The 18,219-nt window shown below is 34.6% G+C and overlaps 1 protein-coding gene across 3 annotated transcripts in view; it reads left to right on the forward strand.

Moving 5' to 3' along the window:
• Nucleotides 1–17,884, forward strand: part of LOC112054675 (homeobox protein aristaless) — a 116,446-nt gene extending 98,562 nt beyond the window's left edge. For all 3 annotated transcript variants that reach the window (XM_052891260.1, XM_052891261.1, XM_052891262.1), the window contains exons 2-5: nucleotides 4,050–4,323; nucleotides 6,115–6,160; nucleotides 15,108–15,295; nucleotides 16,100–17,884. In XM_052891260.1, the coding sequence (XP_052747220.1) occupies nucleotides 4,050–4,323; nucleotides 6,115–6,160; nucleotides 15,108–15,295; nucleotides 16,100–16,421 (830 nt within the window). In that variant the 3' untranslated portion in view covers nucleotides 16,422–17,884. The remainder of the gene's footprint in view (nucleotides 1–4,049; nucleotides 4,324–6,114; nucleotides 6,161–15,107; nucleotides 15,296–16,099) is intronic.
• Nucleotides 17,885–18,219: the final 335 nt, after the last annotated feature.

The raw sequence follows: 18,219 nt of genomic DNA on the forward strand, positions 1-18,219 counted from the left end.
CTTGAGGCTTAATTACACGATCAAAGTTAATTGTGTAGTAATTAATTTAATTAAGCAACCACTGCTCAAGAGATTTCGGTGCGCGTCATTTCGTCTTAAAACATACCAACCATTGTACACGGAGCCTAATTTTCTAGAAGTTAACGTGTAATGGTGGACCAATTACGCCAACACCATAATAAGACTATAATTAAGTTAATAGCATTAATTTATTAACTGTCGATTGATTACATTACAAGAAGCAGAGGTCAGGGCTGGCGGGTAATAATACAATTATAAATAAATCACGAACTACACTTCGAGTGGCGGTTTTCGCGAATGGAACGGATAATGTAGTATAGGGATGATGACAGTTTTTTAAATTGTATATAAATTAAGAGAATGCTAATAGTAAAGCAACTTTGTAAAAGTAACAGGGTATCTGCGATCATTACTTTCGGAGTTACAGGGATTTAAAGGGTCAGATTTGCGGCGCTGCCGCGGATCCCTGAAAGACGCCCCATACAAAATGGTAAGAACTTATGACGTCGTAGGCAATTAATGATCGTTAGATTTGTATGGGCGTTTAAACAAAATTACTAATATCATTGTTATTTCTGCGTTTATGTTTATAGTTTATATAATAAATTACATACAGTTTTAGCTTCATTACATTAAATGCGACATTATAAAAATGTCGCATTTAATGTAATGAAGCTAAAACTGTATGAATTTTCATCTAATTATGATAAAAGATTTTTAATAAATTTTGAAATTTATCCAGTCAATCTTTGCTTTTTATGTATAAATGAGTTAACATTGACCTTATTTACCCGAATGTATCATAAAAATCAATATATTCAAACCTAGTCATCATCCCCATTACTAGACTTAGTGGGGACTTGACTACGTCTATGTGGCAAGTTCGTTGATAACACTCCCGTGATATGCGAGCGACGGGAGGGAAAGGACTGCGCGTACCTATATGAAGTCGTGCGCGCGGAACATCGCTATTCAACTCCCGGCCTAGGGGCTCGCAAAGAACGAATTTTACGATAGGGCCGGTTTAAGAGCGCGCAGCGTGTCGGTACGATATGGATAAAATTCGAAGCGCAAGCGAGACGCCGAATTATGACTTTCACGTGAGTGAAAAGCACGGAGCGTTGACGCGCGACGCAAATTTTATGACGTGAGCGCCAAAACCATTTTTACCTAATTGCAAGTAAATTAAACAACATAACGAAAAACAAAATGGCCATGTTCAAGATATATACCTAATTTTCTATACAAAACAAAAATTTAATAAAATAAGTTTGCTTTTCCTGAGATTTTTCAAAAAAATAAACTATCGAGAAACGTTTTACAAATTGTGTATTTTGTATAGTCATAACGAAGCTAACACTTTGAAATATCATTTATCCAAATATAAGGCTCCTAACTTTACCAGAATCTGAGATCCAGAACCATTTGTAACCACCAAATTACATATTGCACACTCTTAAGTAGGTCAAAGGGCGGACGGCTATATATAGTATTAAATGCGTACTATATATTCGTTTATAGTTAAATCTGAAAAATACTATATTTTTCTAAAAAAATGTTGGCAACCCTAGTTGCAAGAGATGCACAATTGCGCTTCTAGGCGTCTTCTTCTGCGTCCTGTTAGGCAACCCACAGCAATACACCATCAAAAATAAATTTCACTTAATAATCAATAGAGCATTTACCCTCGACCTGCTCAGAAACAGCTCCGATTTTGATGATTTTTTTTTGTTCAGTTTGTTTCTTAATATTATTTGAAATATATACCTTTATAATACCTTTTGCAGTGGGAACGGAATGATTTATATTATTTAAACAATATTTATGCTAGTTATATAATAAATAATTAAAAAACATAACACTACCGACTCCAAAAACACAAACTTATGCAGGAAACTAATAAGCAGAAGAAATCATTATAATATTTTCTATCTACTGATTACTTTGAAGCTGGTGCCAATGGTACAATGGGTAGTCAATCAATCGTACCCTCTTTTTCCACCTTTAGGATTGGAATTGCTTTCCCAAATCTATATGGGATCTACTTCGAAATATAATAAATACCCTTTACAAAAAATAAAGAAACTAGTATGTTCGCCAGACTACGTACTCTCTGGCTATCAAAATAATAAGCAAGATTAATTTAGATAATATCAACCATTATACCAAACAATCGTGATTTTTTGCTACATGTAATTATCTAATTCAAATCTAGTTAATAATATAATTATTTAATTGCATACTACTGTAATTAATACTTAGATTAGTTTACATTCTGTTAATGTAAACTTTTTAAAATTTATACTCTTATACTAAAACTTACTCAAATAAAGAAATTGAAAGAAATCTATAGTAGAAACGCTAAGACCTTGGGAGCCAAGTTCCCCAAGGTCTTAGCTACTTTACGAAGCGTTTTTACCCCAAGTGGCTTAAAATCAGTAGGTAAAACTAACTTTTATCTAATTTTTAACCCTATCACATTTTAACAATAGTGCCAACTACTCCCCTATGTAGCCCCACAGTGTCTAGCAGTGTGGGATTTTGAAATTCATTTATTATATTATTTTAAATATATATCGCTGGACATACATAAAAAAACATACATACAGTCCAACGTAGAACCTCCTCCTTTTTGGAAGACGATTAAAAAATATATATCTGATTAGCCTACATGTAGCCATGTTCATACATATATTGCTAAATAATTAAGTATTTTCACTTATATTTATTTTATTGTGTAGGTATTTTCAAAATAAAAAGTTTTTCTTAATACAATCCCATAATACGAGTATATAGCTATACCTGTGAAAAAAATAACCGACGTTCGCATTTATAACATCAGTATAATTTTACAAAACACTATATTTACTAGTTGAAATGTTGTTTGAAATGTTGAACGCGTAAAGTACTAGAAAAATGTTGAATGTGCAAGTGGAAGGACATAAGAGGAGAGGAACGCCAACGAAGAGATAGTTGGATTGTGTGAAAGAGGACATGTGTGTAAAAGAAGTGGATGCTGAGTTGATGAGCAATAGAGACGAATGGAAAAGATTCACATATTTTTCCGACCCCACTTAAGTGGGATAAGGGTAAGGAGAGGATGATGAACGCGTTAAGTACCTAGACCAATCAACAACTTAACCTATAAACATGTTAAAAAATTTACAGCTACATGAGTGATTGCAAAAATACCTTATCCTTGACATTAGACTCGAGTCACTCAGCCAGTTTTTATTGCTATTAGGTCGGCATTTAAATTAAAGATTATTAACAGTTATAAAATATGCACCCCTGACCTTATTTCTCACCGTCACATAAATAATGTAACTAAACATCAATAGAAAACATAACATGAAATTTTTCGGTGTGACTGTTTGTTTACGATAAACACAAAAACCCGTGCGGTTAAAGAATGGGTAAACAAAAGGTGGTAGGTTCACTTATTCAATTCTCGCTCACACATTTGATCCTATATTTGTACATATTATGTACTAGCGGACGCCCCCGACTTCGTCCATCAGTTTATCACAAATCGCGCGGGATCTGTCGTGGACTTTTTTTAGAACTTTTAGTGGGGAACGATTCTGTCATACATGATTTTTGCCAAACTATAACCGTTTACGCAACGCACGCAGCGCTCTCACTCTCAATAGGATCAAATCCCCCCATTTTGAAACATTCTTCATTGGTGCTCCACTCCTATTGGCCTTCCACAACGGCTATCTAACATTGAATTTTTTCAAATCGGACCAGTAGTTGCTGATATTAGCGCGTTCAATCAAACAAACTCTTCAGCTTTATAATATTAGTATAGATTCTATGCCTATACTCGTACTCACACCACACTCATTGGTACCGACTGGCTAAATAACTTATGAGCCGCCATTTCTAGTCACATCCTTTATCCGCATGGGTACCATACCGTACGAATTTTCATGCGGTCTCCGTCAATTGATAGAGAGCTTTATAAGGAAATCCTCAACATTACATACACAATTGATTCACTTATACCATTTTGTCATTTACAGATTACTACCACCAAGACACATACCAAAAGTATACCAGCATGGGGCTATCAGAACCACCGAAAGACGACTCTCCTCGAACTACTCCAGAACTCTCCCGCGCCGACCAGTCGCCTGCTTCGGAAAGACCACCTTTAGGCTCTGCTGACAGCGATGATGCAGATGACTTTGCCCCCAAGAGAAAACAAAGGCGGTACAGGACGACATTCACAAGTTTCCAGTTAGAAGAATTAGAAAAGGCGTTTTCAAGGACACATTACCCTGATGTTTTCACAAGGTCGGTACTATGGAATTAACTAATCGTATATGCCCCGTTGGATCAGTTGTTAACCTATGTGACTTCGTACCACGAAGTCCAGTGTTTGAGACAGCATTCGGGCTATGGAATACTGAACATTTCTTTCTTCTAAGAAATTATTACTATCAGTCATTCGACATCGGCCTCACCGATTTGGCTATTTTTACAAAAAAAAAATATTTTACTAATTACTTAATACGATATAAATAGACGGTTTATCAAATGATGACGTTTTGTGAATTTACAATTTTCTGATAAGTGTTTTGACAAGTGGATTATTTATAGAACCAAAAGTTTTTTAATGATAAATTTTATCAATCATAATTTTTCCAAACTTTGTTGCCTACCTATAACTTCAACTTGTTTCTATGCTACATCGTAATAAAACGTTATACCCATGATAATAAATACTGTTAGATGTGTTACTAGCGCATGTAAAATGAGGCGCTCAAAAGAGGAAATTTATAATCACCTCAATGTTAGTTGTGGTGAACAACGAACTGTAAAAACTATATAATATATACATAAAATAAAAAAATAAACAATGGAATTATGGACAAAGACAAAACTGGCAAGCAGCCTCTAAAAAATTATAGCGAAATATTCCTATTTATTGTCCTACCAAATTTGTCATCAGATAATTAATAAAATGTCAATGTCAGATAATGATACAACTGTAAGTTACACTCATTAGAATTACCTTATTATAGCGACCTTAGACACGGTACACCAAACAATACGCAATTTTATTTAGTTATTTAGATTTTATAACTAAACTACATACCTACTTGGTTTTTTTTAATTTAATAAGGCCATCTAAAAATACCTATATCGTTCCAAACAAAAAAAAATAGTTAATAATTATGGAGTTTTGAAATAACAAACATCTACACCAGTTTTAAAAATTTTATGAAAATTTGTGTGCTTGTGAAGTTTTAGGCGATAATCTCCGGATCAACTGCACCAATATTGAAAATTCATTTACCAATAGAAAGCCACGTCATTGTCACCTTATTTCCACGGGAACAGGAACTACGCTGGTAAAACCTCGGAGTGTCAGCTAGTTATACATACGCATCGAATTGAGATCCTCCAAAAGAGTCTCGATTTTCATTGACAAACTGTGGGTAATCCCTGCCAGATAACAAAAGATTAGAAGTAAATATTTTGTCATTCTAATCAATGGAACAAAAATTTCATTGATATCTCTTATCAAAATATGTATGAATTTTAATAGGTATGAATTAACTGTTATCACATATGGCATCGTTACTTAATACTACAATTACATCACAAAGTAAGCCACTAAATAAACGAATTAGGAAAATATAAACGTGAATCGCGGAAATATCTTACTTCATAAACATTATAATAAATCTGTATATAGGTAATCTAAATTTATATATAGGTAGTATGAGTAGTGGTAATCTATACTAATATTATAAAGCGGAAGAGTTTGTTTGTTTGATTGAACGCGCTAATCTCGGGAACTACTGGTCCGATTTAAAAAAATCTTTCAGTGTTAGATAACCCATTTATCGAGGAAGGCTATAGACTATACATATATTATCTCCGTATTCCTACGGGAACGGGAACCACGCGGGTGAAACCGCGCGGCGTCAGCTAGTCACAGAATAAAGTTGATCCAGAATGAGTCTTTACAAGCAGCGTGGTAAAGCTGAAACGAAGTTGCATAATGAAGTACTATAAAAATATATTGTTTTTAAAGCACTTAATAGATTTACTATAACAGCAATATTATTGTTACAGAGAGGAGCTTGCAATGAAGATCGGCCTAACGGAGGCAAGAATACAGGTATTATAATCAAATTAATATATTTGCCTCACTACAGGGCAATTTCTCTAATTGCCAATTATTACTGTACAACCTCAGACCAATTATTGTATAGGACCTGCCTCGCTAGACCTTACTTTTCTGTCAAAGTATATGATCAACGATCTAATGCGATTATAAAAACTGTCTCTATAGAATCGATGTTAAATAGTTGTAATCGTGTTCGTCGGTTAAAGAGCTCCGTAAAAATACCTTTTTGTGTAATTGGATTGTGTAAAAAACGGGCAAAAACTTCTAGTTTAGTAAAAGATATATACAAAATCTAAGCTCGTTTCCCTCAGAAAATGACAGACAATTTTGTTCGTGACTGTGAGTGCGATACAGGTCCTTCTATAATTGGTCTGAGTGTACAACCCATGTATTATTGTGATTAATCGTCCCTGATACAAATATAAGTGTATGTGGCGAAATTACAGCTCAATTACATTTGTATTATTCTTGACAATCTCATCATCATCATCATATCAGCCGATGGACGTCCATTGCAGGACATAGGCCTTTTGTAGGGACTTCCAAACATCACGATACTGAGCCACCTGCATCCAGCGAATCCCTGCGACTCGCTTGATGTCGTCAGTCCACCTGGTAGGGGGTCGACCAATACTGCGCTTTCTAGTGCGGGGTCGCCATTCCAGCACCTTGAGACCCTAACGTCCATTTTACGTTTGTGCGTGACAATCTACGTTTTGTTAAATATGTGGTTTGTTTAGGGAAATTAATATTACAGTTTTTTTTGTAGTTTTCGTGTTTTATCCATTGCCGTATTATTATTTCCTAGGGTGGGCCTGACCCCCGACATCAAGTGTCGGGGGTCAGGCCCACCCTATTGTTAGTATCATAATAGAATTCCATATTGGTAGCCCAGAATCCTAGGGTGGGCATGGCCCACCCGGTGCCCCCTATGGTCTTATCTCACTAATAAGAACCTATAAATTACATAGCCGAATTGTTTGAGCTGTTATCGGGTCTTGCGCACAATGTAAAATCATTGGATTAACATCATATTTCATGATAATTTTTATTTATACATATTTTAGAAGACATTTCGCGTTGATGCTTATTAATATTTATATCATAAATAATAATCCTTATTTATGATTAAGAACTTATTATGTATTACCTACAAATATTTTTTTGTTATTTTCCTTGTTTTTTATCTACTAGCAAACCTATTCACTAACTATGAGTAACTTTACTAGATACTAGTAAACGCCCGCGACTTCGACCGCGTGGTATTCGGTTTTTCACAAATACCGCGGGAACCATGGATTTTTTCGGTATAAAAAGTAGTCTATGTGTTAATCACAACACACAACTCTACTTTTTATACAATATTTAGGTATTATTTGTTTAAATAAATTTCGTTATTTAATATGCGACTACATGAAATTAAGACAATTACCTTTGTTGCCTCAGTTTCGACGCGCTATTGACATATCTAATAGTATAAAATCTTTGCTCACAACAATAATTGTTTTTAATTTACTTAATTTTAATTAGGTATTTTGATTTTAAACCGTTTGTAAAATCCCCGGGAAATACATTAATAGGAAAACGCTATTGGACTGTTAATTAGTAAGTAAAATTAATTTTCCACGTTGACAAATCCAGATACGGTAACATGCGACCAATTCTACAAGACATCCCTTGACTACAATCTCACCTGATGGTAAATGATGATGCAATCTTCGATGGAAGCGGGTTAACTTGTTAGGAGTAGGTTAAAAATCCACACCCCTTTCGGTTACTATACGACATCGTACCGGAACGCAAAATAGCTTGGCGGTACGTCACCCACCCAGACCTGGACCAATTAAGAAAACCTCAATAGGCCCAGCCCGGGGTCGAATGCAGGACCTCCGTCTTGTATATACACCGCGCACACCATTGCGCCACGGAGGCCGTCAAGCTATTAATAATAATTATCCATAGGTATATTTAAACTGCCGTTAATATTAAATTGTAGTAATGAAAACGCCGATACCGTTTAACACGTTCGCTGCGGTACGAGGTCAATTGACCTCGTACACCTAACGTCTTCAAGTGTTACGAGGTCAATGGACCTCGTACGCCTAGCGTCTGCAAGAGTTTTGACCTCGTATCGCACCACATAAAGTTTTAGTAAGAGAGGAAAGTACAGAAATATCAGTGCCGCAGCGAACGTGTTAAAATTCATAAAAGTTGTTTCGTTTTAATATACCCTTAGGTACCATTGTTGAATGTAAATAATTGTTTGCGATAAATATTCGTATCGAACTTAATTAAGCTGTTACTAAAATAGTCTCACGTTGAGGCCCTTATCGCATCCTAATTTGTATGCAGATAATTGCCGTGAGCGAAATGCACAAGTCAACAACAAATGAGCGGGGTTTTTGTACGAGTCGAGAAATATGCAAGCAAGTTGCAACTTGGTAGTTGCTTGAACTGACTTGCGACTTGCAACAGAGTTGACTCGCTCGAGTTTTAACAATGCAAGGGAGAACGTCAGCCTTTTAAGGGCGCTGAGATTGTATGGGTAACAGATACCTTCAATACATTCGTCACTTAATTTTTACACGTAGTTTTAAATTTATGTGTCGCATAATATTGTTTTAAAGTTTTTGGAGTTTACTCCTTACTTTTTTGACGGCCTCCGTGGCGCAGTGGTATCTGCGGTGGATTTACAAGACGGAGGTCCTGGGTGAGCTGGTGGGAGGTTTCGGCCGTGGCTAGTTACCACCCTACCGTCAAAGACGTACCGCCAAGCGATATAGCGTTCCGGTACGATGCCGTGTAGAAACCGAAAGGGGTGTGGATTTTCATCCTACTCCTAAGAAGTTAGGCCGCTTCCATCTTAGATTGCATCATCACTTACCATCAGGTGAGATTGTAGTCAAGGGCTAACTTGTAAAGAATTAAAAAAAAAAAGATATAGCCGCCGGTATGAAAAAAATATTTTTTTCAGCCGAGCTATGTCAGTGACTTGGTTCTTCTGCGGATATCGTCATTTTTGATTCGATCACGCATAGAAACTCCAAGCATAGCTCGCCTCATCGTCCGCTAAGTGGCTTTGAGCCTTTTTATGAGCGTCACAGTTAGTGACCAAGTCTCGGATCCATAAGTCATCACTTATTTTATTTTCGTAAACTTTCACACACACATTTTGAAATCACAATTAAGTTTCATTAACAAGTATTTGTTACTTGATGATGACGTACCAATTGATATAATGATTATAATAAGTATTGTATAATCATCATCAATGTATTGATAAAATTAATCGGTGTAAAAATTATGGTCCTATAAATATAATTCACTTGACAAACCACTTACCAGATAACTTGTAATTCCATAAAACATAATTTGATTAGCAGTCTAATTATAAATCATGATTAGTAAAACAATGTTTAAAAATATATTTATGATAAAATCATTGTTACTTATCAACTTTTTGATTAGTTTTTGGAAAGTTTCTAGTGGAATGAACAAGTGTTGAAAATGTTTTATCAAGCATTAATGAACTGTCATTAAAACCTACTATATTTTATAAACTACTGGACTCCTGCGATTTCGTCCGCACGAAGTTAATTTTTACACAAATCCCGCAGGAATAATGAATTTTCTGGGATAAAAGTAGCGTTTATGTCCTCTGTCTTTCAATGAAAGTCCCTCTATAATCGGTTCAGAGATTAGGCCGGACAAACACACGTTTGTGTTTTAGTATCGTGTAAATATTAATTACTAGCTGACGTCACGCGGTTTCACCCGCGTGGTTCCCGTTCTCGTAAGAATACGGGGATAATATATAGCCTATAGCCTATAGCCTTCCTCGATAAATGGGCTATCTAACAATGAAAGAATTTTTCAAATCGGACCATTAGTTCCTGAGATTGATAGATTGGCACTTAGAAAATTTAGTTATTTCAAAATCACAGACATACACTTCAATTTTATTTACATGTATGTATTTATTGACTGTGACGTGTTAATGTCATGATTAACACGATTGATGTATTGATAAAATTCATCGTTGTAAAAATTCTGGCTCTATAAATAATTCACTTAAAAAAACACTTCAGATAATTTGTAATTATATAAAACATCTTTTGATAAACAGTCTATTTATAATTTGTGTTAAAGCAACGTTTAAAAATAATTTATAGATTAATAAATTGTAAGATCAGCTGAGGTACAACTTTTTGATTATTTTTAAAAAGGTTTTATGAAAAGCAGAATTTTTATATTAATAATCCGTTGTTAAATACCTACTAAGTTTAAAATATTCATAAAAGAGATGAGGTTTTATGTCATTACAGTAGGTTATTGTATGGTTAAGAATAAACCAATTATTATCTGGATTAGTAGATTAAAAGTTAACTTTAGCTCACAAAAAGTTTCAAATTGTTTTTTTTTAATTTTTCGTTTTTCTGTTTGATCTGACAAATTGATTCAATGGAAAAGCACCATTAGACTAGCACTGTTCTGACGAATTTGCAATAATAAAAAAAAAACACTTTTCTAAAATTTTTTTACGACGTTATCTTTAGAACGAACGACCCGATCGCGACAAAATTGGCTACTTAGAACTAATTACCTTATACCACTTAATTAAAAAAGTTAATCTCAAATAATCCTCGGGATCAAAGAATTAAAACAACATGTAGTAACATTTATGTTGACAATAAAAGGCTGTAAAAGTAAAAGCTTGATTACGGTATCATCAGTGCAGACAGCTGATCGACGAAGAGCGTTTTAGCTCCAGGACTGGTTCCAGCGATTACGAGAGCACGGACAACTCAACTCTCAGACTATTACCGCTAGGGTTGCTACTCATCTTAGGACGACGTCCTCCCTAACGAATATAAGTCGCGTTTAAAACCTTCGTAACATTAAAGGAGATGATGACTAGGTTTGAATATATTGATTTTTATGATACATTCGGGTAAATAAGGTCAATGTTAACTTATTTATACATAAAAAGCAAAGATTGATATTTGCAAAATAAATAACATTATAAATAAATAACATTGTACCTTTTGCCGTGGAGACCCTTGGGCCATGGAGTCGCAGTGCCAAAAAATTTTTCCGTACCATTTCACCGCGGCTTGTTGCCTCGACTGGTGACAGAAGGGCTGGCTCATTTTTTGCGCAAAGGATCAGCCTGGCTGTCCAGCGCGGAAATGCAGCCAGTATTCTTGCCACCATTCCACGTGGGCGTGATTTGTATAGTTATTAGGATAAGTTAGCTTAAGTTCCTTATTGTATTCTTTCTCAATAAAAAAAAAACATTATAACTAAATTACAATTTCAGTCTATTAAATTTTTTTATCGTAATTAGATGAAAATTCGTACTGTTTTAGCTTCCTTACATTTAACGGGATATTTTTTAATACGTGAACTATAAACATAAACGCACAAATAACAAGGATATTAGTAATTTTGTTTGAATGCCCATACAAATCTAACTATCATTATGACCTACGACGTCATTAAGTCTTACCATTTTGTATGGAGCGTTTTCAGGGATCCGTGGCAGCGCCGCAACGCGGACCCTTTAAATCCCTGTAGCTCGGAAAGTAATGATCGCAGATACCCTGTTACTTTTACAAAATAGCCTACTTTTAGCTTTTAAATAGCTTTTACTATTAGCATAGGTACTCCTAATTTATATACAATTTAAAAAACTGTCATCATCCCTGCCAATACAATATCGGCCCCGGGGATCCCCGAAAACCTTCGTATAAAAGTAGATATATGCAAATTATATAATTTGATGTATAAATAAGGATCTGATTAAATAATTGGCTATGTTTCTTAAAGAAAAAAACATTCTTTTTATCACTCTTCTTGCTCAATAAGTTCGCCGATGTACCAAAGCTGCTAATTTCAAGTTGTGTTATTTTTTGTATTATTTTTTCTTACTTACAAGCTTACAAGCTTAACAAACAAGAAAACGAACAAACAAACCAATCATAAGCAACCATGAATTTTGACCATTTCCCGGATTTTCCGTCTGTCTGGCAACCCTAATTAAACCGCACCTGTGTTCGTCGGTGTCTTTTTTCCCAACAGTACTTCGGCATTCTTGCAACGTGTCTGCCTTCAATTACAACATAAATAAATTCGAAACAACTACACTGAATCATCTCGCAATACGATTGTAAGCTTAATGGTATAATTAGCGTCAAATCGAAATAAACTTTATTATTCAAGGCATTAAGATCAGATTAACTTGATTATTCGCAACTTAATATCCGAGTTGCATTTGGTCCTTTATATTTTAGATTCTACAGACGTGCCAATATCAATATAAAACACAAGTTAGGCAGCCCAACTTAATTTTTTTTTTTTAAGTTAAAATATTAACTTCAAATTCTCACAAAAATAATTAAAACTTTGCCAACTCAGCAAAATTGACTTTTGTTATTAAAGTAAAATCTAACAAGTTTGTTATTTGGCAATTAATTTCAACTTGTTTTATTAAATCCTTATATAATACGGGTTTAAACCTAGTGGCCGGCATCCACAGATTCGCATCGTAGGTACGTATCGAATGCATCGCATCAAACGGATTTTTAATTTTACGGTAGATAAAATCCGTTCGGTGCTATCCATAGGATGCGGATCAGTGGACGCTCTTGTATGACTTTCTATACAAAGAATACTAAAATCCATTTGATGCGATGCGTCCGATTCCTACATATACATAGTCATAGCAATACATTAATAACTAATAATAATTGTATGTAATAATTATGGAAAAATTTATTTTAATTTTATGAGACGAATTTCTATTAAATTTATTATTTTAAAACTTATCTAAAGACGCTTTACTATGACCGTTAGCCACGACATTTACAGAAACAGGCCTTTATAATTTTTTTACACTGAATCGCATTTATCATAAGTGAATTAATTCCTATTAACATAAAAATATCGGCCTTTATAATGATTGTGGCTCGTCCTTAGTTCATACATATTTATACTGGATCAATAAAGTGAATAAATCAATCAATTTAACTTTTTACTACACCCTAAAGGCAGACGGGCCGCTGATGGGTTTTGTAGCCTGCCGATTTTTAGTGTAATTAAATTGGGAGGTCTAAACAAGCTATATTTCTATACATAATATAAATAGTTTACTGTAATATAAATAGGTAAATAAATCATCATCATCATCAGCCGATGGACTTCCACTGCAGGACATAAAACTTTTGTAGGGACTTCCAAACATCACGATCCTGAGCCGCCTGCATTCAGCGAATACCTGCGAACTGTGGGGGTCGCCATTCCAGCATCTTGGGACCCCAACGTCTATCGGCTCTTCGAACTATGTACCCCGCTCATTGTCACTTCATTTCTGATTCGATCACTCATCGATTCGGTAATTAATATATCCTTGTAAAGATTGGAAAATGACATACATAAAGGTTCTTCTACAAAAATTAATCTATTTTGATTAAGAATATAATAATAATAATTTCAATAATAATATCTCCACGGGGAACCTTAGTCATAATTCAATAATCATTTCTATTCTATCCTATTCGTAAATAATTAAGTAATATGTATTTTTAACTTATTGTTTAAGCCCAGCGCACACAGAACGATTAATCTAATATTAATTTATTATTTCAACAATAAATAAATATTACAATAATCGCATGCCTTTTGTTCTCATGTTTTCCTAATCGTAAGTTTCGTCCACAAATGCAAATTGCATTTGTGGACGAAACTCCGTGGAACTCCGTGGAACTCCGCTTCCACGTGACAGTGACCTGTCAACCTGTTCTCACGTGCCTATAATTTAAAAATCATCATCTTCATATCAGCCGATGGACGTCCACTGCAGGACATAGGTCTTTTGTAGGGACTTCCAAACATCACGATACTGAGCCACCTGCATCCGGCGCTTGATGTCGTCATTCCACCTGGTGGGGGTCACTTACTAGTGCCATTCCAGCACTTTGGGACCCCAACGTCCATCGGCTCTTCGAACTATGTGCCCCGCTCATTGTCACTTCAATCGCGGCACGTTGAGCTATGTCGGTGACTTTGGTTCTTTTGTAGATCTCCGCATTTCTGATTCGATCACGCAAAGATACTCCTTCCGAGACTTGGTCGCTAACTATGGGCCGCATAAGAAGGCTCAGAGTCACACAGCGGGCGATGGAACGAGCTATGTTAGGAGAACTTTAAAAATAGGCTAATGATAATAATTAAATAAAATGTCATTAATTAAAATGACAAATATGGAGTTACAACAGTCTGCGCTGACCTTATCCCAGACACGAGCGTTTTGGCGGCAAAAACTTGGTTGAGATTATAAATTGGTTGAAAGTGATCACCGGGGGGCGGCTCATTTCGAAATTTTGCCAAACTCGACCGTTTATTATCTCATTAATATGATAAACACGTAGATTTGTATGTTTATAACTCAATTATACAGGCTTGAGTTCTCATATTAAATAATTGTCTATTAGGTATATAAAATATCTGAAATAACAGTTAAAATTTAATTTGATAGCATTGCGGCAGTAGTAGATTAGCTACCAAAAAATTTTTTTTAATTTTGAACGTACCTCAATAAAAGGCAGTTTTCGAAAAAATGCAATAACAATAAAAATATTTTTTAGTGTCACTTATCGACAATTAAATATTAATTATTAAACAGATTTTAAAGGTAGTAATAAAATCTGACGTTTGAATACCTCCTCCTTTTAGAAGTTGGCGGTTATAAGTTTATTAATTTATAATTTAAAAAGCTAATTTAAATTTAAAAATATTTAAAATTACAAATTTAGATAATGATCCAAAATAATATACTTAAATGCTTAAATCCCATTGTATTTTTTTTTCTTTAAATTAAAAAATAATATTGAAATTTTAAAAGCCCCTCGTATTTACATCTTCATTCTTTTTGTTTCAGGTATGGTTCCAGAACCGACGCGCAAAATGGCGGAAGCAGGAGAAGGTGGGCCCGCAAGCTCACCCCTACAACCCCTACCTAGGGGGTGCGGCCCCCCCGCCCTCGGTCGCGTCCATGCCGAACCCCTTCACACAACTCGGCTTCGGATTCAGGAAGCCATTCGATACTAATGCTCTGGCTACGTTCAGGTAATGTTTACAAATACCTACCTATTTTTGTTTTAGTAGTAGTAAAACCAGTGGCGGATTTACTTGTTACCAGACACTTTAGTTCGCAATAATATTAATTCATTACATTTATTCTTTTAAAATTTTATTTTTCAAAGTTCCTACGTATAGTAGGACTAAAAAATTATTTAAGACTCATTTTTTTAAATTTTTTAATTTGATGTTTTTCATTATTTTCTTTAAGATATTTTTGAGTCAAATTTTCCGCCCTACAGCCCTGGTGGGAAATCCACCACTGAGTAAATCCCTTTCATGGCGTAGCCCATACGAGAATGTACCTATTAAATTGTTTATTATTAAGCAGCATGGCTATGATTTCATGCGAAGTGTATGGTAGCCGGTGAATTTACAGCCATGTGGCTTAACCTCATAACGCAAGCCCTCTACAGTGACGTGTTAAGCTGCTATGATATGGAAGTAAACACATTCAAAAGGTTGCGTTATAACAAAATATGAAATTGCCTACAAATATTTATCTTCATACTCTAATAACTGTCATCTTAATTAACCTGATTATGTCGTCTCACTAATTAATAGTAATAATTAATACCACTACAGTTTAATTTATTTTATTGAGATTAATTTGTTGACAATTTTTTTTGTAAATCTGTAGAATCTTATTTCTTTCATTACTTGATTTTATTACCTACTTAAAACCAATCAAAAATTAAGCAATCGATATTATTAATTTATGCAATCATATTATTAAAGTCGTAAGTTTCATATAAATTATATTATATCTAAAACAAAGACTTTATTCAACAGGTACGGCAATTCTCCACTGCTGGGCACCCAATACCTCGGAGCTCCACTCTCCCGACCACCTCTATTTACAGCGCCAATATATTCAACGACACCACCCTTTCATTCGCTGCTAGCGGGCCTCGCAGCACCCCCCCGACAGTCTCCTGACCCCCCCTCTGTCTCCCCTCCAATATCCCCAGGCAGTGAGTCTCCCCCCAGTCAACCAGGGCCGGAGGTAGAACGACGGAGTTCGAGCATCGCAGCATTGAGACTTGCTGCAAGAGAACATGAAATACGATTGGAAATGTTGAGACAGCGACACCACACTGACCTGATTAGTTGAGCTTAGTCTATGGTGTTAGCTTGGTCAATGGTTTCTGTACAAGTGAGTGATTGTGCGACTAAGAACAGCGATTCAGTAAGTTTTGTGTCATGCTAAATTCATGGCTAGAGAAATTGTCGAAAATTACAAGAGATCGCTTAGAATGATTTTTACTAAAGCCTCTTTTACATGTAACACGACCGAAGTTTATACAGAAGTGCATTAAAAACCAGAAGTAATATTTTCATCAATTTAGATAATTGAATTTAGTGTGATTCCAAACTTGGTTTAGTGAAATTGTTACTGGCTGTGATGAGGATATCAATTGATTAAAATTAACAGAGTGGGAACTGATTAATCATTAAAAACACTGCAGTTTTGTAGTAAATTGTTATTGAAATTAGAATTGGTAATATATTTAAATTTACCTGCATAGACTGCGATGTCAATTATTTAAATGTAATCAACTAAAAATTATGATCCACTAGAAATGAAAAAAAAAAGTACTAAAGTTGATCAATATATGACCTACTTCTACGATTCTTAGTCAGTAACAACTGTAAAAAGGTTTTCGTATATGAAAATACGTTAAGTCGACTTCACAAAACAATTGTAAATTGTATGTACTTACATTGTATTAGGTAATGAAATGTAATAAAATATAGTTATAACTAATTGATCCGTCCAGTTCTGACTTATTGTTATTTATTGTATTTAAGGTACTTATAGAGTATGTTTTTATGTTTACTTTCTACTTAAAGGATTCATGTATACAGAAAGCATGTAATTTTTATCATGTAATCAAAGACAATAATATGAAACGGTAAATGTATTTTTAATAATTATGCAATTTTTTGATTGAGGTACACCAAAAGAGCAATTGTGTAAGAAAAATATATAATTTCAAAGCTGAAAATATATAGTATAATTTGTCAATGTGTGCATTTTTCAAAAGCTCTACTCCAATGCATTCAAATTTAAATAATTAAAAATTAGAGTTTAAACTTTACTTTTTAATTTCACAGTTTCCTTATTCATTTTGAATAAAAAAGTTAAAAAAATAACGATACGTTTGTTTACCGTTTAAGACTTCATTAAATAGACTGAATATGACAATTCGAATTAGAATTTGTTGATTATTATTTATCTCTTATATTCCGATCCATAAACAACCTTACACAATCGCACCTCTGATTTAAAATTATAATCTACAACTAATTTATTATAATTACCAGTGTACTCTCATCGTGTAAACACTGCATAAGAATTGCCTCATAATTGATTATGATTTTATAAAAGGTTATAAAATCTTCGGAGTTAAAATGTATAATCGAAGAAATAATTATGTTACTTTTTAATTATGATGGTTACTTTGATGACAACACCAAAGAAAGACTTCGAGATGCTTGATACATACCTACCAGAAACTTATAAATAAACCTAAAAATATTATAAGGGTTCCATAAAATAAAAGGTTTTTTAAACTACCGTCTTTTATTTCTCGAACATCCTCCTTTTTTTGAAGTCAGTTAAAAGCAGGTAACTGAAACGTGACTTTTGGCCTAACTCCTCTCACAATGAGAGGGATTAGGCCAAAAGTCCACCACGATGGCCCAATACGGATTGGCAGACTTCACACACGCAGAGAATTAAGAAAATCTCTGGTATGGAGATGTTTTCCTAAACCGTTTGAGACACTTGATCTGATATTTAATTTCTCAAAATGCACACGAACCCACACATTACGGAATTGGAGGCAAAGGTCATATCCACTGGGCTATGACGGCTCTTATACTGCTGGTACAGGTTTATACTATAC

This window comes from Bicyclus anynana, chromosome 3 (genome assembly GCF_947172395.1).
Source record: "Bicyclus anynana chromosome 3, ilBicAnyn1.1, whole genome shotgun sequence".
Classification (NCBI taxonomy): Eukaryota; Metazoa; Arthropoda; class Insecta; order Lepidoptera; family Nymphalidae; genus Bicyclus; species Bicyclus anynana.